The sequence below is a fragment of the Pseudopipra pipra genome, chromosome W, assembly GCF_036250125.1.
Source record: "Pseudopipra pipra isolate bDixPip1 chromosome W, bDixPip1.hap1, whole genome shotgun sequence".
Lineage (NCBI taxonomy): Eukaryota > Metazoa > Chordata > Aves > Passeriformes > Pipridae > Pseudopipra > Pseudopipra pipra.
The window spans coordinates 41,696,264-41,719,222 of record NC_087580.1 but is presented as its reverse complement, the minus strand read 5'-3'; the positions used below and the strand labels follow the sequence as shown (position 1 = coordinate 41,719,222).

General features: G+C 56.7%; 1 protein-coding gene and 1 pseudogene across 1 annotated transcript in view; one reads left to right on the top strand and one right to left on the bottom strand.

Annotated features, from left to right (window-relative positions):
* Positions 1 to 22,959, bottom strand: part of LOC135405044 (zinc finger protein 883-like) — a 282,116-nt pseudogene that overhangs the window by 65,993 nt on the left and 193,164 nt on the right.
* LOC135404719 (zinc finger protein 271-like) overlaps positions 17,997 to 22,959 on the top strand; it is a 129,678-nt gene continuing 124,715 nt past the window's right edge. The window contains exon 1 of the mRNA XM_064639459.1: positions 17,997 to 19,201. Coding sequence (XP_064495529.1) covers positions 18,237 to 19,201 — 965 coding nt within the window. The 5' untranslated portion in view covers positions 17,997 to 18,236. The remainder of the gene's footprint in view (positions 19,202 to 22,959) is intronic.

The window sequence follows — 22,959 nt, the reverse complement described above, 5'->3', positions numbered from 1 at the left end:
TGGGCCTGCTAACAACCTACCAACATCCAAACCGATCTGTGCTCATTCTGTTCTACTTATTGGACCAAAGCTTCAGAGAATAGTACAAGAACATGTAATAGGCCTAGAAGCAATAAATTAGAAATATAACAGGATCAGGTAGACATTTGAATAGGAGAAATAGGCCGGGAGCCAGGGCTTTTCCCAAGCTTCAGTGAGCTGGTCAAGAACAATGGAAAAGTAGAAGGGTCAAGCTGAGGAAGATGAGTTTAAGCCCCCAGCCCCATGGAGGAAGATGGGAACTACCCTCCAAAATGGGGAGCCAAGAGAAGCACCGCCCCAAGCCCCGCCTGAGCTCCACCTATACTCTGCCTATTATTAATATGCATTGATAGATGTTGTAATCACTTGAATATGCATTTAATCACATCTGAAGATTGTATAAAATGCTGATTTTGTGTGAAGCCTTTGAGCAAGTTTGTCCAGCGTGAGCTGGCTTGCTCCCAACGTTGAATAAACAAATACCTTGCTGCTTAAAGATAAAAAAAGTCTCTGAGCAGTTTCTTGGACCGATTTTTCGGATTCAGGAGAAGAGTGGAAAAGGGAGGGTTGTCTGGAGGGTCTGGCAGTCCCATGGGGGTCTTTGGGCAAAGGGGAGTTGGCAATGGGTGGTGGCACCCCTGAGCTCCCAGCTTACTGTGGGGTGCTGGGGGCTGCAGGATCCAATCTCAGCCTTGCATTATGACAACACTTTCAGTTTAGAGGAATTACAGAGGGTGTGACTGAACCACTTTAGTCCCTCACGTTTTAATAATGGCAAATCAGATCTATTGAGAGAAGTGAATTATTTAGTGTTACAAATGATCAGACAAAAGATCTTCATCAGAAATATTTACTGCATAATAGAAACACTAAAACTACCAGGAGTACAGGATAAGATAGGACAGTGCTCTACACTAAAGCAATTGCTGAAGCAATTCTACTCAAGCTGCCACAAAAGCAATAATTCTTAATTAGAGAGGGATGGAACTCCCCCAGACCAGCGCTCGTGGGGAGATCTCTGCTCTCAACCTCCAGCAGTGACCTTGGGGGGGCCCCAGCCAAGGCAGGAATCTGCACACACACCCCTCCAAGAAGGGTTCTGTTGGAAGAAGCTGCCCCTGGGAAAGGGGACTGGCCCATTCTGGTCAAAAGGGATGGACTGACAGTCACTGGACTCCAGGGGTTGCCTCAGCATCAGGGGCTTCATTCGGGGTGGAAGCAGTGGCCGAATCTCTTCCCGCAGTCGGGGCAGTGATAGGGCTTCCCTTACTGGTGGGTCCGTTGGTGTCTGGTCAAGGTAGAGCTGTGGGGGAAGCTCTTCCCACACTCCCCACACTTGTAAGGCCTTTCCCCGGTGTGGATGCGCCGGTGGGTGATGAGGGTGGAGTTCCGGTTGAAGCCCTTCCCGCAGTCGGTGCAGCAGAAGGGTCTCTCATGCGTGTGCGTCCGCTCATGTCTGAGGAGACTTGAGCTGGTCTGAAACCTCTTCCCACATTCCAAGCACTTGTAGGGCCGTTCACCAGTGTGGATGCGCTTGTGGGTGATGACTTTGGAGCTGTTCCTAAAGCTCTTCCCACATTCCTCACAGACGTAGGGACTTTCCCCAGTGTGGATGTGCTGGTGTTGGATCAGGCTGAAGCTGTCCCTGAAGCTCTTCCCACATTCCCCACATTTGTAGGGCCGTTCCCCAGTGTGGATGTGCAGGTGTCGGATCAGGCTGAAGCTGTCACTGAAGCTCTTCCCACATTCCCCACATTTGTAGGGCCATTCCCCAGTGTGGACGCACTGGTGTTTGAACAGGTGGGAGCTCTGGTTGAAGCTCTTCCACATTCCCCACACCTGTAGGGACGTGCCCCAGTGTGGATCTGCTGGCGTCGGATCAGGTGGGAGCTGTTCTTGAAGCTCTTCCCACATTCCAAGCACCTGAGGGTCTTCTCTCTGCTGGGAGGCTGCTCAGGAACCACCAGCTCAGAGCTCCCCCTCAAGCTCCTGCCACCTTCCTGGCACAGACTGGCTCTTTCCTCCTCAGAGCACCCTGGGCTGGCTTTGGAGCCCCTCCTGCGGGGGGATCTCCGGCCCTTTTCCTCCCCGCTGCCTTCCTGCGCCGTGGAGCCCTTCAAAACGGCCTCTCCCACCAGGGTCTCACGGGGGGATTTGTCCTCTGGGCTCTCCGTCCTCAGCTCGGGGCCTGGGGCAGGAAGCAAGAAGGACAGGGAGGGGATTTGCCTCCGGCCCACAGGGAAGGCCAAGGACATCCCCCCAACTCCGGCCCCGGCAGGACGGCGGCGCCAGCGGGGTTGTCCTGCAGCCGGGGCCATGCTCGGCTGACAGAGCCAGCACAACACCTGGCCAAAGGGACACTGACTTCCTCCTCACCTGCCTGGGGGGCCCAAGGCATCTTCCTCTTCCTCGCAGCCTCCTCCTCCATCCGCCCAAGCTTTGGGAAGGACAAATCCTGATGGGGGGGAAAACAAGGGCTGAGCGCGTTGGCTTGGGGGTTCCTCCTGCCCAAGTCCATCTCTAGAACTCAGCGGGCATCCTGTGACCATAAAAACCTCCAAAACACCAAGATTCAGCCCAGAAAAACCCAAACCACCCAGATTCAGGCAAAAAACCCTTCAGAAACAGAAAGATGAACCCCCCCCACAAAGTGCAAAAAGTTAAAATTCAGCCAAAAATACTGCAAAATATGAAGATTCATCCCAAAAAAATAGTGCTTAATTAGGAGGATGAGGGGATTGAGGTAATTTCATGAGCACTTGATTCAGTTGCTACATATTAATCACAAGCTGTATTAATGTAGTGTCACTTCAAACTTTCCAGGGCTGTTCCTCGAGGTTATCTGGCCCCCTGCCAGTCCAGGGCTGTTTCTCCAAACAACCAAACCACGTATGCCAAATGCCCTGGTTGGTCAGTGCCGGCTGGGGGAGCGGGCACTCCGTGAGGGGATGAGAAAACTGCACCCAGGGCTGGGCTGAAAGAAGTTCAGCACCACTTCTGATGGCCCAGGGGCAGCATCTGGTTTCTCCCAAACAGAGAGATGGCACTTGTTCCTCTGCAGTGAGTCAAGGGCAGGAGGGTGACTCCTGCTGCATGGATGGAATGGCAGAGGACCTCTTGGGTCCCCAGGATGGATCAGAACTCAGGGATAGAAACTGCCCTTAGGCTCAGGATGCAGCTGCCAGCACAGATTCACCTGCAAAGTCTGCAGTGAGCCAAGCTCTGGAGAGGAGACTGTGCCCCATGGATGGGATTGCAGAGGGGCCCACAGGTCCCCTGCAGGAATCAGCAACCAGGAACAGACACAAAAGGCTCCCCTGAAGAGTTCTGGGGGAGTGTCCTGTATGGAGGGGACAGTGTCACACCACCAGGGCAGGGCTGGCAAGTGGGAGGCTACTCCAGGGGTCTGCAAGAGGCCTCGTGCTCTGCTCAGCCCCAGCACTGGTTGGTACCAACACCCCCGGCTGCCCCCGGCCCTGGGCAGCTCTGCTGCCACAGGCTGTGCCCTCACTGTGGCCCTGCAATGGCCCTGCCTGTCCCTCACCCGTGGCCCTGCCTGTGGCCCTGTCCCTTGGCTCTCTCTCTGCCAGCTCAGTGTGGGGCACACGGGCTGGGGGTCCCTCCAAAGCCCCCCGGGCAGCCGGCGTTGGCTGCGGGGATGTGAGGGCTGGGCCTGCTCAGCACAGCCCCGGCCTCGTGCCCAGCGCCTCTTTCCTGACCCACACAATAGCTTCCCGCCCCCCCAGGGCTCCCCTGCTGCTGCCTCTGCTCCTGGCCCTGCCTTTGCTGCTCCCTTGCCTGGGGCAGCGGCTGCAGGGGGGGGATGGTAGCAGCTTCAGCTCCACGGCACTTCCTGGGGGGAGCTCAGCCCGGGGGGGACGGGCAGGGACCTGATGGGGATGGACAGGGGCCCAGCAGGGACAGCCAGGGCCTGCAGGGGAAGGCACAGGGACAACCTGGACCCCCACACTGCCAGGGCTGTCTCTGCTCCTCCTTGCAGGCTCCGTGGCCAGGCACAGTTGGTGTTCCTGGGTGCCCACCATCTCAGCACTTGCAGCCGCTCAAATCAGCGCCCGCAGCTCTGCAGCAAAGCCCCAGCTCACCTGGCACACAGGGGATGGACACAGCACCTGCGTGGGATGGGCACCTTCTCCCCTTCCCCACCACGGGGCTCTCCTTCCTCAGCAGCACCTCTGCCTTGCACTTATTCTCAGCCTCACCTCAGGGACAGCTCTGGGCTCACCTCCGCGCCACTTCTCAGCCTCACCTCAGGGCCTGGGCTCAAGAACAGGAACCTGCAGGGAGGGGACATCATGTGCAAGCTGAGGGTTGCCTGCTTGCACTGGCCTCTGGGCTTCTTTCTCCTTCTACAACCAGCCCAGAACGCAGCCTGCTTTTCTAACACCACACACTAACCTTGGAGACAGATATGGACAGACATCTCTATCACCCTGGGGATAGAGCCTCAAGCATGTGCTGCCATAGGAATGGCAATCAGAGAATCACAGAATCAGCCACGTTGGAAAAGACCTCTGAGATCATCAAGTCCAACCCTGGATCCAACCCCGCCGTGCTTCCCAGACCATGGCACTGAGGCCACATCCACTCTCACCTTCAACACCTCCAGGGACGCTGACTCCACCCCCTCCCTGCCCAGCCCATTCCCAGGCCTGATTACTCTCTCAGCAAAAAATTGCTTCCTAATATCCAACCTAAACCTCCCCTGGCACAGCCCAAGACCCAGCCCTCTTGTCCTACTGCTGCTTCCTGGCAGAACAGCCCCACTCCCACCTGGTTCCAACCTCCTGGCAGGGACTTGCAGACAGTCAGGAGGTCTCCCCTGAGCCTCCTCTTCTCCAGCCTCAACACCCCCAGCTCCCTCAGCCTCTCCTCACACCACTTGTGCTCCACTCCCTTCCCCAGCCTCGCTGTTCTTCTCTGCACCTGCTCCAGCCCCTCCAGGGCCTTCCTCAACTCAGGGGCCCAGAGCTGGACACAGCACTCCAGGGGTGGCCTCACCAGCGCTCACTCCAGCCCAACAATCACTTCCCTGCTCCTGCTGAAACACTCTTCCTCTTCAGCTTCCTGTCCATCCCCACTCCCAGCTCCCTTTCTGCCTGCCTGCTCTCCAGACACTCTGGTCCCAGCCCGGGGGGCTGACGGGGCTTCTTGTGGCCAAAGGGCAGGACCCGGCCCTTGGCCTGCTTGAACCTCATCCCCTTGCAATCAGCCCATGGATCCAGCTTGGCCAGGTCCCTCTGCAGAGCCCTCCTGCCTTCCAGCACATCAACACACGCCCAGCTTGGTGTCACCTGCACATTTGCTGATGAAATGCCTGGTTCTGCAGCAGCTGCAGATGCTCAAGGGGCAGCAGGACCAAGTCAGGGGCCTGGGGGGACCTGGGGGGCTTTGGGGTGCGGGAGGGGCATGGGGGACCTGAGGAGTGGCTTTTGGGGATTGGGGGTACAGACCAGGATAGACCAGTACAAACCAGTACAGACCCGGACAGACCAGTACCTCCCCACTGCTCCCCAGATCTCTCCTGGAGCTGGGCAACATTGTCATGCAACACCTGAGCCCCCCCAGTGCCCTCCCAGTACAGCCCAGTGCCCCCAGTACAGCCCACTGTGTTCCTGTCCCAGGGTGCCAGGTGATCCCTCTTTGGGGGGGGGGGTGGGGGGGTGGAAAGGATTTGAGGGGGGGCTGAAGTAGAAATGGGGCTATCTGGGGGGTGGTTGGATCGGGATTTGGGCGGTTTTGGGGATCTTTGGGTGCATTTAGGGGAGTTAAAATGGGTTTGGAGGGCATTGGGGCATCAAAGGGATCTATGGGAGGAGGGGATTTAAGGAAAAATGGAGGTTGGGGACATTTAGGGGGGGTTAAAGGGGCTTGGGCGGGGAGGAGCAGCTCCACGAGCAGGTGATTCCTGTGAGTGTCCCTCTGGTGTCCCCAAGACCCTCTTGGTGTCCCCAGTTCCCCCCTTAACACCCCAAGACCCCCCTGGTGTCTCCAATGTCCCCAGGGCCTCCCCATGGCCCAAACTCTCCCTTTGACATCCCTAATTCCACTGTCCCCAAACCCCTCCCCACTGTCCCCAAACCCATCCCTGATGGCCACAACCCTCCATCTCACCCCAGGAGCCCCCCTGGACCCTCTGACCACAAAAACACACTGCCTCCCACACTCACAGAAAGGCCAAGGGCATCTGGGGACACGCTGGGGACAGTTGGGGGGCTTTGGGGAGCACTGAGTGATTACTGGGGGATACTGGGACAACTGGGGTGAAACAGGGGGCACTGGGAGGGACTGGGGGGAACTGAGGGATGCTGGAAGGGCACTGGGAGGGACTGGGGAGTTACTGGGGGATACCAGGACACACGGGGAGACACTGGCAGGTTACTGGGCCATACTGGGGGTTACTGGGTGCTCACTGGAGCATCACTGGGCCATACTGGGGGGCAGTGGGAGGTCACCGGGACACACTGGCTGGTCACTGAGGGGGTTACTGGGTTGTACTGAGGATCAGTGGGAGGTCACTGGGATATATTGGGGGCACTGGGATCCCCTTACCCAGATGTTGTACATCTCTCCCCTGCACTTTGGGGGCACCCCCAGGACCCCTCCCCTGGGGGCTGAAGGACGCCCTGAACCCCATTGCTGGGCTTTAGGGGACCCCCGGGCCTCCCTCCCTGTGAGGTCTCTGTGTGCTGAGTTTTGGAGGTCTCTGACGGTTCGGGACAGACATTGGGATCCTCTTTCTCTGGGGTTGGTCCACCGACACAGATACCCTATAAAATCCCCTCAAAACTCCTGAAATCCCCTCAGAAATCCACCTCTGGACCCATCCAAACCTCCTCAAGGACCCCACAAATCCCCTCAGAGACCTCAGTCACCCCCAGGACCCCATAACCCTCCCAGTGACCTGCAAAACCCACCTGGGACTCCTTTCAGGGACCCCAAAAACCCCCTCACGGACCCTCAAAACCATCTCGGACTCCCGAAATCCCACTAGAAACCCCCAAAACTGCTTCAAAGACTACCCCCGAGGACGTCCCAATTCCCTCAGAGACTCCAAAACTCCCTCAGGGATTCCCAAACCCATTCAGGGACTGTCAACTCCCCCCCTTAAGTCCCCTCAGGACACTAAACCACTTCAGAGACCCCCCAAAACTTCCTCAGGGACCCCCCAGGGACCCCAAAACCACACAACAGCAAAAGAGCTTTCTGTAAAGGAAGAGAGTAGATAATCTGAGAAGGAGGAGACCAAGGAAAAACTGAAGCAAAGCAATAAAATCATTCTGGCCCTTGCAGTTTTTCCTTCACCTTTTTCTCTCTTTTCCTTTTTTTAGGGTTCATTTTTTGGTTGGGTGGTTTTGATTTTTTTTTTTCCGAGGGACTTTCTCGGCAATCGAATCGAACATCTGGGTTCTTGGGAGGCCTCCCGGGCCCCGCGGCCCTCGAGAGGGTTGCAATCCCGCGCTCTGCCTCTCGGGAACCCCCGAACCCCCCGCGCTAAACCCTCTCGAGCCCTCCAGCCTTTCCACCCACAGTCGCGCTCCCCGCAGCCCCCGAGGGGATCCCCAGACCCCGCTCTCCCGCACTCCCCGCCAGCTCACACAGACAAAGGCCCCGCCGCCATCACCGATTCCCGCTCTGCGCGCGCAGCGCCTTTACAGAACACCACCGCAGCCAATCAGCGCGCGGGCCCTGTCCAAACGCCTAACCCCGCGCCTGCGCGTCGCGCCAGGCACCACGGGAGTTGTAGTCTTTGCGGTGGGTCATAGCGGCCCTTTGCACTTGGGCGGAGTGAGGATAATACTTTCTTGGTTTTACTGTTTTTATGTCTTCTTTTTTTCTTCTCTTTTCTCTTTCTTTCTTCGTCTCCTTTTTTCTTTCTGCTTCGTTTTTTCCCTTTTTTTCTTTCTCTTTTTCTTTTTCTCTTTTTTCTTTGTTACTTTCTTTTTTATTATTTGTCTAATTATTCCTGTTTCTCTTTTTTCTCCTTTTTCTCTTTTTCCTCCCTTCTTTTCTACGTATTGCCTTTTCCTGTTTTTTTTCTTTTTCCTTTTTTTTTACATTGTTTTCTATCAGTTGTATTTTCATGGAAGATTTAAACAGATCAAAACAATCTCCACCTACATATCTCACAACAGCAGATAATCTGGCATTGTTCCCGGTTCATGAGGATTCCCAAGATCACAAACACTGAGACATGAAGGGTGCTCACATAAAAAACAGCTCTCCCTGCTTTTTTCCACAGGTAAAGCAAGTGTGGAAGGGGCACTTGGCCCCAGGCAAGATGCTTTTACAGCCACTTTATGCAGCCCAGAGTGGATCTGGATGGAAAATGGGATTATGCCCATGATTTCAAGGAGGATTTGCAGAGTACATTGAGGGGCAACAGGGCCATTTCTTCATGTCCTGAAGGGATGAGAAGAGGGGGGAGCAGGTGCTGTGGCCCCAGAGCTTCTCTCTGCTTTGGGGACACTTCTGTGTTTTCCTCTGTCAACTGAATTCCCAACAAAGAAGGAAAAAGCTACAGGAACTCCAGTCTGAAGTGCTCAGGACATGTGGAAGCAGGGGAATTTTTCTTCCCAGCTGGGATTGAGAGTGCAATTTCACACTCCTTTGGAGAGCATCGACTAAAACATCCCACACACACCCACAGCCACTCACACCCAAACAAGCAGCTCATCCTGCACTTCAGCAGGATGGCCCTGACCAAGCAGAGGGACCAAAATCACCTGGAAACACACCCCAGGGACCCCAAAACACACTCAAAACACACCCAGATCACCCCAAAACACACCCAAACACACCCAAACACAGCAGCTCATCCTGCATTTCAGCAGGATGAGCCCTGACCGAGCAGAGGGACCCAAAATGCACCCAGATCACCCCAAAACACACCCTGGGGATCCAAAATCTCCAGGAGACCCCAAACCCCAAAACACACCAGATGGCCCTGACTGAGCAGAGGGACCCAAAATGCACCCAGATCACCCCAAATCCCACCAGGGGGACCCCAAAACCCCAAATCCCACAAAATAGCACTGGGGGAGTGGGGACACCCAAAACCTGGGTGGGGACCCCAGAATCCCACCGGGGTGGGTGTTAGGGGTAACCCCCACCCCTGGGGCTCCTCCTGGGGGGCTGTGGGGGGGTCCCTGCCCCCCCCAACCTGTGCCCCCCCCCCAAATCCCACAGGTAGCTGGAGCAGAATCACCTGTACACGGCCTACACTGGCATCATGGCCAAGGTGGGACCCCCAAAAATGGGGTGGAGGGGTTTGAGGGGGGCCCTGGGGTTTGGGGGATCCCCGGGAATTCGGGCGAGGTGATATTGGGACTGGGGGGGGAGGGTCCCCAGAATTTGGAGGGGGAACCTGGAGATTGGCGAGGGTGTTCCCAGGGGTTTTGGGGGTCCATGGAGGTGGGGGGTCCCCAGAGATATTTTGGGAAGGATCCAGAGACTGGAGGGTCCCCAGAAGTTGGGGGGGGGCAGTGATTGGGGGGGTCCCCAGAGACTGGGGGGGTTCCCAAGGGTGGGGCTCTCAAAGATGAGGGGACTGTGGGTGGGGGACAGGAACTTTGGGGGTCCCCAGGAATTGGGGGGTTTCTATGGTTATTTTGGGCATCCCCAGAGATTTGGGGGTCCCCCCAAAAGGCTGGTGGGGGGGGCTAATTTGGGGAGCCCCCTTTAAATTCCCCCCCCCCCCCCCCCCCCAGAGCTGTCACACGGGGGAAGGGGAGGAGGAAGAGAAGGAGGAAGAGAGGAAGGAAGAGGCCGAGGACTTGTTCAAGGTGAGGGGTGGACCCCAACACCTCCCTTGACCCAACCTGACCCTTGTGACCCCCCTGACACCCCCATGCCCCCCCAGGAGAAGGAGATGGAGAAGCAGAAGCTGCTGAACCTCCCCCCGTGACCCCTCAACCCCCAACCCCTGACACCCCCTGACCCCTGTGTCCCCCCAGGAGAAGGAGAAGCAGAACTTGCTGAACTTCCCCCTGTGAGCCCCTGTGACCCCTGACACCCCCCGACCCCTGACACCCCCCGACCCCTGACACCCCCCGACCCCTGTGACTCCTCCTGTGCCCCCCAGGAGAAGGAGAAGCAGAAGCTGCTGTCCCAGCAGGCCCAGCTGCACACACAGGGGGCGGCCGAGATGGTGCTGCAGATGATCAGTGCCTGCAAGGGTGAGACCCCTGGGGAGAGACCCCTGAGAGACCCCCCTGTGTGAGAGAGACCCCCAGGAGACCCTTGGAAGCGATCCCTGTGAGGGTGAGACCCTCCCAGGAGAGACTCCTGACAGACCCCTGGGAGAGACCCCTGAGAGACCCCTGTGTGAGAGAGACCCCTGGGAGACCCCCCTTTGTGAGAGAGACCCCTGGGAGAGATTCCTGTGAGGGTGAGACCCTCGGGAGAGACTCCTGACAGACCCCTGGGAGAGACCCCTGAGAGATCCCTGTGTGAGAGAGACCCCCAGGAGACTTCCAGGAGAGATCCCTGTGAGGGTGAGATGCCCAGGAGAGACCCCTGACAGACCCCTGTGTGAGAGAGACCCCAGGGAGAGAGACCCCCAAGAGTTCCCCTGGCACGTGACCCTCGTGTGACACACACATGTTGTCCCCAGGTGAGCAGTGGGGCCGTGGGGGGGGCTGTGACACACACATGACACACACATGACACGTGTGTCCCCAGGTGAGCGGGGGGGCCATGAGGGGGCTGTGACACACACACACACACACACAGGGATGCTCCAGGGGTAACTAAATCCAGGCTGTGGGCAGGTCCCTGCAGGGGCAGCAGCTTCCTCTGCACACTTGAGGTGATAAAGCTGCTCTAAACCTGCACTCCAACTACTCCACAGCTCTGGGCTCACCTCCACACCACTTCTCAGCCTCACCTCAGGGCCTGGGCTCAAGGACATGAACCTGTAGGGAGGGGAGATGATGTGCAAGCTGAGAGCTGTGTGCTTGAACTGGCCTCTGGGCTTCTTTCTCTTTCTAGAATCATCCCAGAACCTATTCTGCTTTTCTAACACTACACTGGGCACACACTGCCTCCTTTTCAGCTTCCTGTCCATCCACACTCTCAGCTCCCTTTCTGCCTGCCTGCTCTCCAGACACTCTGGCCCCAGCCCGGGGGGCTGACGGGGCTTCTTGTGGCCAAAGGGCAGGACCCGGCCCTTGGCCTGCTGGAACCTCATCCCCTTGCAATCAGCCCATGGATCCAGCTTGGCCAGGTCCCTCTGCAGAGCCCTCCTGCCTTCCAGCACATCAACACACCCCCAGCTTGGTGTCACCTGCACATTTGCTGATGAAATGCCTGGTTCTGCAGCAGATGCAGATGCTCAAGGGGCAGCAGGACCAAGTCAGGGGCCTGGGGGGCTTTGGGGTGTGGGAGGGTCCTGGGGGGCTTTGGGGTGTGGGAGGGTCCTGGGGGACCTGAGGAGTGGCTTTTGGGGATTGGGGGTACAGACCAGTACAAACCAGTACAGACCAGGACAGACCAGTACCTCCTCACTGTTCCCCAGATCTCTCCTGGAGCTGGGCCACGTTGTTGTAGGACACCTGAGCCCCCCCAGGGCCCTCCCAGTACAGCCCAGTACCCCCAGTACAGCCCACTGTGTTCCTGTCCCAGGGTGCTGAGTGATCCCTTTTTGGGGGGGTTGGAAGTGATTTGGGGGGGGGTGCTGGGAGAGATTTGAAGAGATCTGGGAAGGGGTGGATGGGGTTTTTCGGGGGGTTGGGGGTCTTTGGGAGCATTTGGGGTGTTAAAATGGGTTTTGGGGGCATTGGGGCATCAAAGGGATCTGTGCGCAGAGGGGATTTAAGAAAAAATGGAGGTTAAGAGACATTTGGGGGGGTAATGGGGCTTTGGGGGGGGAGGGTGGGGCAGCTCCATGAACAGGTGAGTCCTGAGACCCCCCTGGTGTCCCCAAGACCCTCTTGGTGTCCCCAGTTCCCCCCTTGACACCCCAAGACCCTCCGTGGTGTCTCCAATGTATCCAGGACCTCCCCACGGCCCCAATTCTCTCCTTGACACCCCCAATACCACTGTCCCTAAACCCCTCCCCACTGTCCTCAAATCCCATCCCTGATGTCACCAACCCTCCATCTCACCCCAGGAGCCCCCCTGAACCCTCTGACACCAAAAACGCCCCCCCAGAGCTCACAGAAAGGTCAAGGGCATCTGGGGACACGTTGGGGACAGTTGGGGGGCACTGGGTCATTACTGGGGGATACTGGGACACACTGGGGGGAACCAGGGGGCACTGGGAGGGACTGGGGTTACTGAAGGACACTGGGAGGGCACTGAGAGGGACTGGAGGTGAACTGGGGCACACTGGGGGGCACTGGCAGAGAACTGGGGAGTTACTGGGGGATTATCAGGACACACCAGGGAACACTGGGAGGTTACCAGGCCATACTGGGGGTTACTGGCTGCTCCCTGGGATACACTGTGTGGTCACTGGGGGACTACTGGGCCATCCTGAGGGTCACTGGGAGATCATTAGGATATACTGGGGGCATTGGGATCAGCTTTACCCTCATGTAATATATCCACCTCCTCTGATTTTGGGGGGCATCCCTAGGACCCCTCCCCTGGGGCTGGGGGACCCCCCAAACCCACTGCTGGGCTTTAGGGGACTCCACAAAATCCCCTCAAAACCCCTAAAATCTCTCTCTCGACCTACTGAAACTTCCTCAATGTCCCCTCAAATCCCCTCAGAGACCTCATCCCTCCTCAGCACCCCCTAAACCCTCTCAGTGACCCGCAAAACCCACCTGGGACCCCCCAATCCCCCTCTCAGGGACCCTCAAAACCGTCTGCGACCCCTTAAACCCTCTAGAGACCCCAAAACTAGCTAAAAGGTCCCTGTAAAGCCCCCCCGGACGCCCAAACCTCCTTAAAGACCCCTAAAGCGCATCTGGGACACTCCAAATCTCCTCAGAAACCAAAACCCTCTTCAGAGACTCCCAAACCCCCTCAGGGACCTTCAAACTCCTCCCTGAGTCCCCTCAGGACACCGAACCCCCTCAGGGGCCCCTCACAACGTCCCCGGGAACCCCCGAATCCCCCCGCTAAACCCTCCCGAGCCCTCCAGCCTTTCCACCCACACCCGCGCTCCCCGCAGCCCCCGAGGGGATCCCCAGACCCCGCTCTCGCCGCCCCCCCCCGCCCGCACTCACAACAAAGGAGAGACCCCGCCGCCATCACGGATTCCCGACAGCCAACATGGCGCTCGCTCTGCGCACGCACCGCCTTTACTGACCCGCGCCGCAGCCAATCAGCGCGCGGCCACGGCCCCCGCCCGCCCTCTGCCACGCCCCCACCCGCGCGGGGCGGGTCTCTGAAGGCGGAGGGCGGGCAGAGCGGGCGCCATGTTGGCCGCGTGGGGGCGGCAGTGGAGGGGGTGGCGGTCGCTGCGCTCGCTGTGTGAGCTGGCGGGGGTTTCGGTGAGAGCGGATCTCTGGGGATCCCCTCGGGGGCTGTGGGGAGCGCGGTTGTGGGTGGAAGGGCTGGAGGTCTCGTGGAGGCTTAGCGGAGGAGTTCGGGGGTTCCCGAGGAGGTTTTGAGGGGTCCCTGAAGGGACTCAGGGGGGAGGTTGAAGGTCCCTGAAGAGGTTTGGGCGTCTCTGAGAGGGTTTTGTTTTCTGAGTAGATTTGGGGGGGTCCCAGGTGGGCTTTGGGGGTCTGTGAGGAGGTTTGGGGTTCCTGGGGGGCTTTGAGGGGACTTTTTCGGCACTTTTGGGGTCTCTAGGGGGTTTAAGGGGTCCCAGACGTTTTTGAGGGGCCCTGAGGGGGCTTGGGGGGGTCCCTGAATGGGCTTGGGGGATCCCAGATGGGTTATTCGGGTCACTGAGAAAGTTTAGGGGGTGCTGGGGAGGGATGAGGTCTCTGATGGCATTTGAGGGGAACTTGAGGAGGTTTCGACGGGTCGAGGGATGGATTTCGGAGGGTATTTCAGGGGTTTTGAGGGGATTGTGGGGGGTCCCCTAAAGCCCAGCAGTGGGGTGCAGGGGATCCCCAGCCCCCAAGAGAAGGGGCCTTGGGGTGCCCCCCAAAATCCGGGGGGGGAGATGTACCACATCTGGGTAAGGGGATCCCAGTGCCCCCAGTATATCCCAATGACCCTCAGTATGGCCCAGTTACTTGCCAGTGTCCCCCCATGTGTCCTGGTAATCCCCCAGTAACTCCCCAGTTCTCTGCCAGTGCCCCCCAGTGTGCCCCAGTTCCCCTGCAGTCCCTCCCAGTGTCCCTCAGTAACCCCCCAGTCCCTCCCAGTGCCCCCTGGTTCCCCCCAGTGTGTCCCAGTATCCCCCAGTAATCCCCCAGTTCCCCTCAAAGCCCCCCAACTGTCCCCAATGTGTCCCCAGATGCCCTTGGCCTTTCTGTGAGCATGGGGGGGGCGTTTTTGGGGTCAAAGGGTCCAGGGGGGGCTCCTGGAGTGAGATGGAGGGTTGGGGACATCAGCGATGGGGTTTGGGGAACTGGGATGGGGTTTGTGGACAGTGGAATTGGGGGTGTCAAAGGGGAGAATTGGGGCCATGAAGAGGCCCTGGGGATGCTGGAGACACCAGGGGGGTTTCGGGGTGTCAAGGGGGAAATTAGGGACACCAAGAAGGTCTGGGGGACACCAAGGGGGATCTCAGGGTTCACCTGCTCATATTGCAGCCCCTCCTCTCCCCCCCCAGGCCCCATTAACCCTTCCCAAATGTCCCCTAACCCTCATTTTCCCTTTAATCCCCTCCCCCCACAGATCCCTTTTACCCCCTGATTGCCCCCAAGACCTCTTTTAACTTCCCTAAATGCACCTAAAGCCCTCCCAAAATCCTGAAATCCCCATCCAAACTCCCCAGATCCCTTCAAATCTCCCCCAGCCCCCCCTCAAATCCCTCCCAACCCCCCCCAAAGAGGGATCACCCGGCACCCTGGGACAGGAACGCAGTGGGCTGTACTGGGGGCACTGGGCTGTACTGGGAAGGCACTGGGGGGGCTCAGGTGTCCCAGGACAAGGTGGCCCAGCTCCAGGAGAGATCTGGGGAGCAGTGAGGAGGTACTGGTCTGTCCTGATCTGTACCCCCAATCCCCAAAGCCCCTCCCCAGCTCCCCCAGGACCCTCCCAGACCTCAAAGTCCCCCAGGCCCCCCCAGGCCCCTGACTTGGTCCTGCTGCCCCTTGAGCATCTGCAGCTGCTACAGAACCAGGCATTTCATCAGCAAATGTGCAGGTGACACCAAGCTGGGGGTGTGTTGATGTGCTGGAAGGCGGGAGGGCTCTGCAGAGGGACCTGGCTGAGGAAGAGTGTGTCAGCAGGAGCAGGGAAGGGATTGCTGGGCTGGACTGAGCACTGGTGAGGCCACCCCTGGAGTGCTGTGTCCAGCTCTGGGCCCCTGAGTTGAGGAAGGCCCTGGAGGGGCTGGAGCAGGTGCAGAGAAGAGCAGCGAGGCTGGGGAAGGGAGTGGAGCACAAGTGGTGTGAGGAGAGGCTGAGGGAGCTGGGGGTGTTGAGGCTGGAGAAGACGAGGCTCAGGGGAGACCTCCTGACTGTCTGCAAGTCCCTGCCAGGAGGTTGGAGCCAGGTGGGGCTGGGGCTGTTCTGCCAGGAAGCAGCAGTAGGACAAGAGGGCTGGGTCTTGAGCTGTGCCAGGGGAGGTTTAGGTTGGATATTAGGAAGCAATTTTTTGCCAAAAGAGTCATCAGGCCTTGGAATGGTCTGGGCAGGGAGGGGGTGGAGTCAGCGTCCCTGGAGGTGTTGAAGGTGAGAGTGGATGTGGCCTCAGTGCCATGGTCTGGGAAGCACGGCGGGCTTGGATCCAGGATTGGACTTGATGATCTCGGAGGTCTTTTCCAACCCGGCTGATTCTGTGATTCTCTGATTGCCATTCCTATGGCAGCACATGCTTGAGGCTCTATCCCCAGGGTGATAGAGATGTCTGTCCATATCTATCTCCAAGGTTAGTGTGTAAATGTGTGGTGCTAGAAAAGCAGGCTGAGTTCTGGGCTGGTTGTAGAAGGAGAAAGAAGCCCAGAGGCCAGTGCAAGCAGGCAGCCCTGAGCTTGCACCTGATGTCCCCTCCCTGCAGGTTCCTGTCCTTGAGCCCAGGCCCTGAGGTGAGGCTGAGAAGTGGCGCGGAGGTGAGCCCAGAGCTGTCCCTGAGGTGAGGCTGAGAATAAGTGCAAGGCAGAGGTGCTGCTGAGGAAGGAGAGCCCTGTGGTGGGGAAGAGGTGAAGGTGCCCATCCCCTGTGTGCCAGGTGAGCTGGGGCTTTGCTGCAGAGCTGCAGGCGCTGATTTGAGCGTCTCCAAGTGCTGAGATGGTGGGCACCCAGGAACACAAACTGTGCCTGGCCATGGAGCCTGCAAGGAGGAGCAGAGACAGTCCTGGCAGTGTGGGGGGCCAGGTTGTCCCTGTGCCTTGCCCTGCAGGCCCTGTCTGTCCCTGCTGGGCCCCTGTCCATCCCCATCAGGTCCTTGCCTGTCCCCCCCGGGCTGAGCTCCCCCCAGGAAGTGCCGTGGAGCTGAAGCTGCTGCCATCCCCCCCCTGCAGCCGCTGCCCCAGCCAAGGGAGCAGCAAAGGCAGGGCCAGGAGCAGAGGCAGCAGCAGGGGAGCCCTGGGGGGACTGGGAAGGTCTTGTGTGGGTCAGGAAAGAGGCGCTGGGCACGAGGCCGGGGCTGTGCTGAGCAGGCCCAGCCCTCACATCCCCCCAGCCAACGCCGGCTGCCCGGGGGGCTTGGGAGGGACCCCCAGCCCGTGTGCCCCACACTGAGCTGGCAGAGAGAGAGCCAAGGGACAGGGCCACGGGCAGGGCCAGGGGTGAGGGACAGGCAGGGCCATTGCAGGGCCACGGTGAGGGCACAGCCTGTGGCAGCAGAGCTGCCCAGGGCCGGGGGCAGCCGGGGGTGTTGGTACCAGGCAGTGCTGGGGCCGAGCAGAGCACGAGGCCTCTTGCAGACCCCTGGAGCAGCCTCCCACTTGCCAGCCCTGCCCTGGTGGTGTGACACTGTCCCCTCCCTACAGGACACTCCCCCCAAAATCTTCGAGGGAACCTTTTGTGTCTATTCCTGGTTGCTGATTGATTCTTGGGACCTGAGGGAGCCTCTGCAATCCCATCCATGGGGCACAATCTCCTCTGCAGAGCTTTACTCCATTCAGACTTTGCCGGGAAATCTGTGCTGGCAGCTGCATCATGAGCCCCAGGGCAGTTTGTATCCCTGAGTGCTGATCCATCCTGGGGACCCAAAGGGATCCTCTGCCATTCAATCCATGCAGGAGTCACCCTCCTGCCTTTGACTCCCTGCAGAGGAACAAGTGCCATCTCTCTGTTTGGGAGAAGCCAGATGCTGCCCCTGGGCCATCAGAAGTGGTGCTGAAGCCTCTTTCAGCCCAGCCCCGGGTGCAGTTTTCTCATCCCCTCACCGAGTGCCCGCTCCCCCAGCCGGCACTGACCAACCAGGGCATTTGGCACACGTGGTTTGGTGGTTTGGAGAAACAGCCCCAGGCTGGCAGGGGGCCAGAGAACCTTGAGGAACAGCCCTGGCGAGGTGCCCACACTGGCAGGGGGCCAGGGGATCGCTGCTCCATGGAACCAGCTGGAGCTCTGGGTGACCCTGAGCTGAAGGGCCTGTGACCTGTGGCTGAGTCCAGGATGGAGCAGAGACCCCCCCCTGCAGCCTGGGAGGAGCCCACGCTGGAGCAGGGGATGCCCAAAGGAGGTTGAGAGCCCATGGGAAACCCCTGCAGAGCCGAGGGAGCAAAGCCCTGGTTTCCCAGGGTGTCACCTCTCACCCCAATGTGGCTTTGGAAGCTTTTTTTTGGTCTAATCTTCATATTTTTGAGTATTTTTTAGCTGAATCTCAACTTTTTGCAGTTTGGGGGGGCAGGGGTCTTCCTACTGTTTCTGAATCTCATTGTTTTTTGCCTGAATCTCATTGGTTTGGGTTTTTCTGGGCTGAATCTTGGTGTTTTGGAGGTTTTTATGGTCACAGGATGCCCGCTGAGTTCTAGAGATGGACTTGGGCAGGAGGAACCCCCAAGCCAACGCGCTCAGCCCTTGTTTTCCCCCCCATCAGGATTTGTCCTTCCCAAAGCTTGGGCGGATGGAGGAGGAGGCTGCGAGGAAGAGGAAGATGCCTTGGGCCCCCCAGGCAGGTGAGGAGGAAGTCAGTGTCCCTTTGGGCGGGTGTTGTGCTGGCTCTGTCAGCCGAGCATGGCCCCGGCTGCAGGACAACCCCGCTGGCGCCGCCGTCCTGCCGGGGCCGGAGTTGGGGGGATGTCCTTGGTCTTCCCTGTGGGCCGGAGGCAAATCCCCTGCCTGTCCTTGTTGCTTCCTGCCCCAGGCCCCGAGCTGAGGACGGAGAGCCCGGAGGACAAATCCCCCCGTGAGACCCTGGTGGGAGAGGCTGTTTTGAAGGGCTCCACGGTGCAGGAAGGCAGCGGGGAGGAAAAGGGCCGGAGATCCCCCCGCAGGAGGGGCTCCAAAGCCATCCCAGGGTGCTCTGAGGAGGAAAGACCCAGCCTGTGCCAGGAAGGTGGCAGGAACTTGAGCAGGAACTCCAAGGTCGTGGTCCCAAGGCAACCTCCCACTAGAAAGAAACCCTTCAGGTGCTTGGAATGTGGGAAGAGTTTCAGGAACAGCTTCCACCTGATCCGGCACCAGCAGATCCACACAGGGAAACGGCCCTACATGTGTAGGGAATGTGGGAAGAGCTTCAGAGACAGCTCTGATCTCCTCAGCCACCAGCGCACCCACAGTGGAGAACGGCCCTACACATGTGAGGAGTGTGGGAAGAGCTTCAGTGACAGCTCCAACCTCCGCACCCACCAGCACATCCACAGTGGGGAACAGCCCTACACGTGTGGGGAATGTGGGAAGAGCTTCAGGCAGAGCTCCACTCTCCGCTCCCACCAGCGCATCCACACTGGGGAACGACCCTACAAGTGCTTGGAATGTGGGAAGAGGTTTAGCACCAGCTCCAATCTCTACACGCATGAGCGGACGCACACGGATGAGAGGCCCTTCCACTGCACCGACTGCGGGAAGGGCTTCAACCAGAACTCCACCCTCGTCAGGCACCGGCGCACCCACACCGGGGAAAGGCCCTACACTTGTAGGGAGTGTGGGAAGAGCTTTGCCCAGAGCTCTACCTTGACCTCACACCAACGGACCCACCGGTAAGGGAAGCCCTTCCAGTGCCAATATATTGTGTGAGTACAGGGCTTGAGGTGTGTGGGATTGTGTGGACACAGAGAAAGAACTAACATTCAGAAACATATCTGCTTCTCTGACTTAATTAATATATCCCACAGTTTGACACATTAATAATATCCATAGCAATTGTGATTTGACAATATATTGTGACCTGCATATGCACATGTGAGCATAAGGACATAGGAAATAGGTGTTGTAGTTTCTGCAGTTCTTGTGTTATGGGTGAGGGTAGAGAGGATTCGAGCTAAAAATTGTCTGAATATTTTGAGAGTGCAGAGACATCTGTCTGACCATCACTAGGTATGCTTTGATTTTAAGGCAGAGCATGTTAAAGAATGCAATAACTTAAAGCCAGCTGGAGTCTTGAATTTTTGCTTTTTCAGCAATAACAATAGCACTAATAATTACTAATATTTAATGAGCTAACATGCAATAAATGTATCTGCTCATTTTGACATATGTGTCAGTTTAATAATTTTAAATGAATCAGTGCACTTGTAACAGGAAATCTTCCTCAACCTCTGATTAAAATGTGACATTGACAAAAGGATTATAGAGGGGACTTTATTTTACTGACTGTTTTAACAGTTGTCACAGCTGTTGGAAAAGGAAAGGCAATTGAAACACTCAAAAAAAGGGGGGGGGGGCAGAACGAGAGTAGTTTAATAAATGTAAACATGGTCTCTGAATGCCAAACATAAAAAATTGAGCAGATCTGTAACTCCAGAAAGCTGCTGCACACTATGTACATTTGCCTTTTGTGGCTCACTGTGTTTCATTCATTTGAACCCTTAGCAGTTTCCTTACTTTCTCCGTTTAAAAATGTGCAACAGCGTTTAAATGTGGAACAGATTCAGCTGTTCATGTGCCTGGAGTTTCATCTTAGAATGCAACTGATAGAATGCTCAGCTGACAGGAAATAAAGGTTGTGTAGAATGGCTGTAACATTTCAAAAGTGGACACAGGTGTCACATCCTGTGAATGCTGCAGTGCAGTGATGGTTGGTGTACATGTTTTTCTAACTGTTCTTATGTTGTGATGTGGGAATGGTGTGTGGAGTTCCCCTGCGAGTCTGTCTGGGTTATGTCTGTGTAGGGATGAACAGGAGTGTGTGTGTAGATTCCCATGCCTGTGTGTTTGTGTGTGTGCAGGGGGATTCTGTGCTAAACTCGTTGAGCTACGAGGTGCACAGAGGACCCCCTTGCTTTCTAAATTCCTTCTCAGAGAGGAGCCTGGGCGTGGCTGGATCCAATCTCAGGCTCAGATTTTGGTTTCAACTGAAGGAATTACAGAGGTGTGATTCAATCACTTTGTCCTGCAGGTTTTAGTGATGGCAAATCAGAAATATTTCTATAAAAACAATGATTTATTATGACAAATGAACAGAAAATTGATCAGAAAAGTGAACAGATGAAAGACCTTAAAGAGAAGTATTTCCTTCAAATTATAAAAGCCAAAACCTCTAGTAGTATAGTGTAAGATAGGACAGTGGAGTCTATCAAAGTAACTCTATTAAAGCAATTGGATCAAAGGCAGCAAAAAGCAACAATCCTGAAGCAGAGATTGAGGTAACTCACCCCACAATGACAGGGAGTAATTCTTTTTTCTTCCACCCAACCCCTGGGCAGTGACCACGAAGAGCTGTCCCTGCTTCATGGGAGAAGCTCCACACACTTCAAGGAAGTTTGTGGAAGAATCTGCCCCATGACAGCTGGACGGGGCTTTTATAGTTATCAAGGGTTTGACTGCCAGACATATTTGCAGGCCAGGGAGCAGCTTATCTGTCAAATCCTGCTTCAGAAAGCAGGATGTGTGTCTGAAGTTTCATGAAGCATTTTGGATTTAGCATAATTCAACATTAAAAACAGCACCTTGACACCAGCAGTAACTCAACACAGAGAGCTTGCATTGTTTGCATTCTCTGACCAGTTTTTAGGTATTATCAGAGCAGAACATCCTGCCAGAAATGGCCCCTTGATTCCATGAGGTTGCAAAAGCTCTGAGGGTTCCTTTGGTTCCTCGAGGCCCTACGGTGTCACAATGGCTCCTTGATTCCAGGATGTTCCAAAACATCCCAGGGTTCCCTTGGCTCCAAGAGGCTCCCCAGTGTCCCACCGGCCCCTGGATTCCAGGAGGCCCTGCAGTGTCCCAATGGCCACTCGGTTCCATGAGCCACAGCGGCTGCCGCCGGCGTCTGTGCCCGGAGCCGCCGCTCCCACGGGGCTGCCGCACTCACCGCCGAGGTTGCCGCTCGCGCAGCCGCCGCTCTGCCCCGGCTGCACCGGGACCCGGCACCGCCTCGGGCCTGCGCTGCCGCCTCAGCAGCCACAGGGACACAGGGATGGGGGACCTTTGCTCTGCCACTGATGGGGCCTGCCTTTGTTCTGCTTGGCTCTGGGCTTTAGGAAAATTGCTGTTCATTTTCATGCTCCACTGGAACACCTCCTGAATTCCAAAGGTTTCCTAATCCAGGGGGAGGGGTTTCTATGGCATCGGAGGTGCCGCCCCTCGGGACACATTGTCAATAAACCATCTAGCTGACTTGGAGGGGTTGGCCTGTGATCAGTCAATGGTTTGGGGAATGCTCTATTCTGGTTGAATGTTGCCCTATAACCTTTTGCCAAGCTCCCTTATTTTCTGAAGTTTGGCAGTAAAAGTGTGTTTTTTGACCTCCTGAGAAAATGTGTGCAGTGTCTTCTCTTTTGCGGTCTCTCTCAAGGTATTAAAAGAACTGAAGGCCCTTTTCAAATAATTGGAGGGTGGAAATTTTTGGTGCATTTTATATTTTCAGAGTAAAACCACTTTGCTGAGCTTGTAGCTCAAACTTGGGGTCTCACAGTCACCATCCCTGGAAGTGTTCAAAACACATTGAGCTGTGGCACTTGGGGACATGGTTCAGTGGTGAAGATGCCAGTGTTGGGTTAATGGTTGCACTCCATGATCTCAGAGGTCTTTTCCAACCTTAACAATTCTATGATTCTGTGGTGATTCAACCACTTCCCTGGACATTCTGTTCCAACGCTTGATAACCCTTAGCCATCCCTTTGATGCTGCAGCCAAGGAACAGACCAGTGATTTTCACAGTGCTCCTGGATCACAGGAGGTCCAAAGCCAAGGACATTTCCATCAGCACCTTGTCCTTCCTGCAGATCAGAGTCCCCTGAAGCCTCCAGACCCTCCACGGTGGCAGAGACCCCCCAGGCAGCAAAGCCCTGTCCTGCCAGGCTGCCCAGCCACTGCCATCTGCTCCCACCCCAGCAGGCTCTGGAGCAAAGCACGGCTGAGGTCCAGCACAACTCTGCTCTGACAGAAAGAACCTGCAGTCAGGGACAGGAAGAGGACAAAGTCTTGTTTAACCAGCCTGAGGAATAATGGAATCAATGACCTCCTGTATTCCTGGGCACTTCAATGACCCTGTGGATCAGGTTTGGTAGCAGGGAGGGGGCTGTAGGTTTGCCTTAGGGAAGAGGAGATCAAGAGTTGACTCTGTGTGAGAGAGAGCCAGTGTCAGGTGGCTCCAAAATGGACCAGCCAGTGCCCAAAGCTGAGCCAAAAAGCAATTCCAGAGGCCCCTGTGTGATAACCCTTTGGAAAAAGGATAAAATCCAGGGTGCTGGGACCCAGAGAGGAGTGAGAGAAATGTGGGAGAAACAACCCTGCAGACACCAAGGGGAGTGGAGAAGAAAGAGTGAGAGAGCCTTGGTGGGCACCTGGCAGCCAA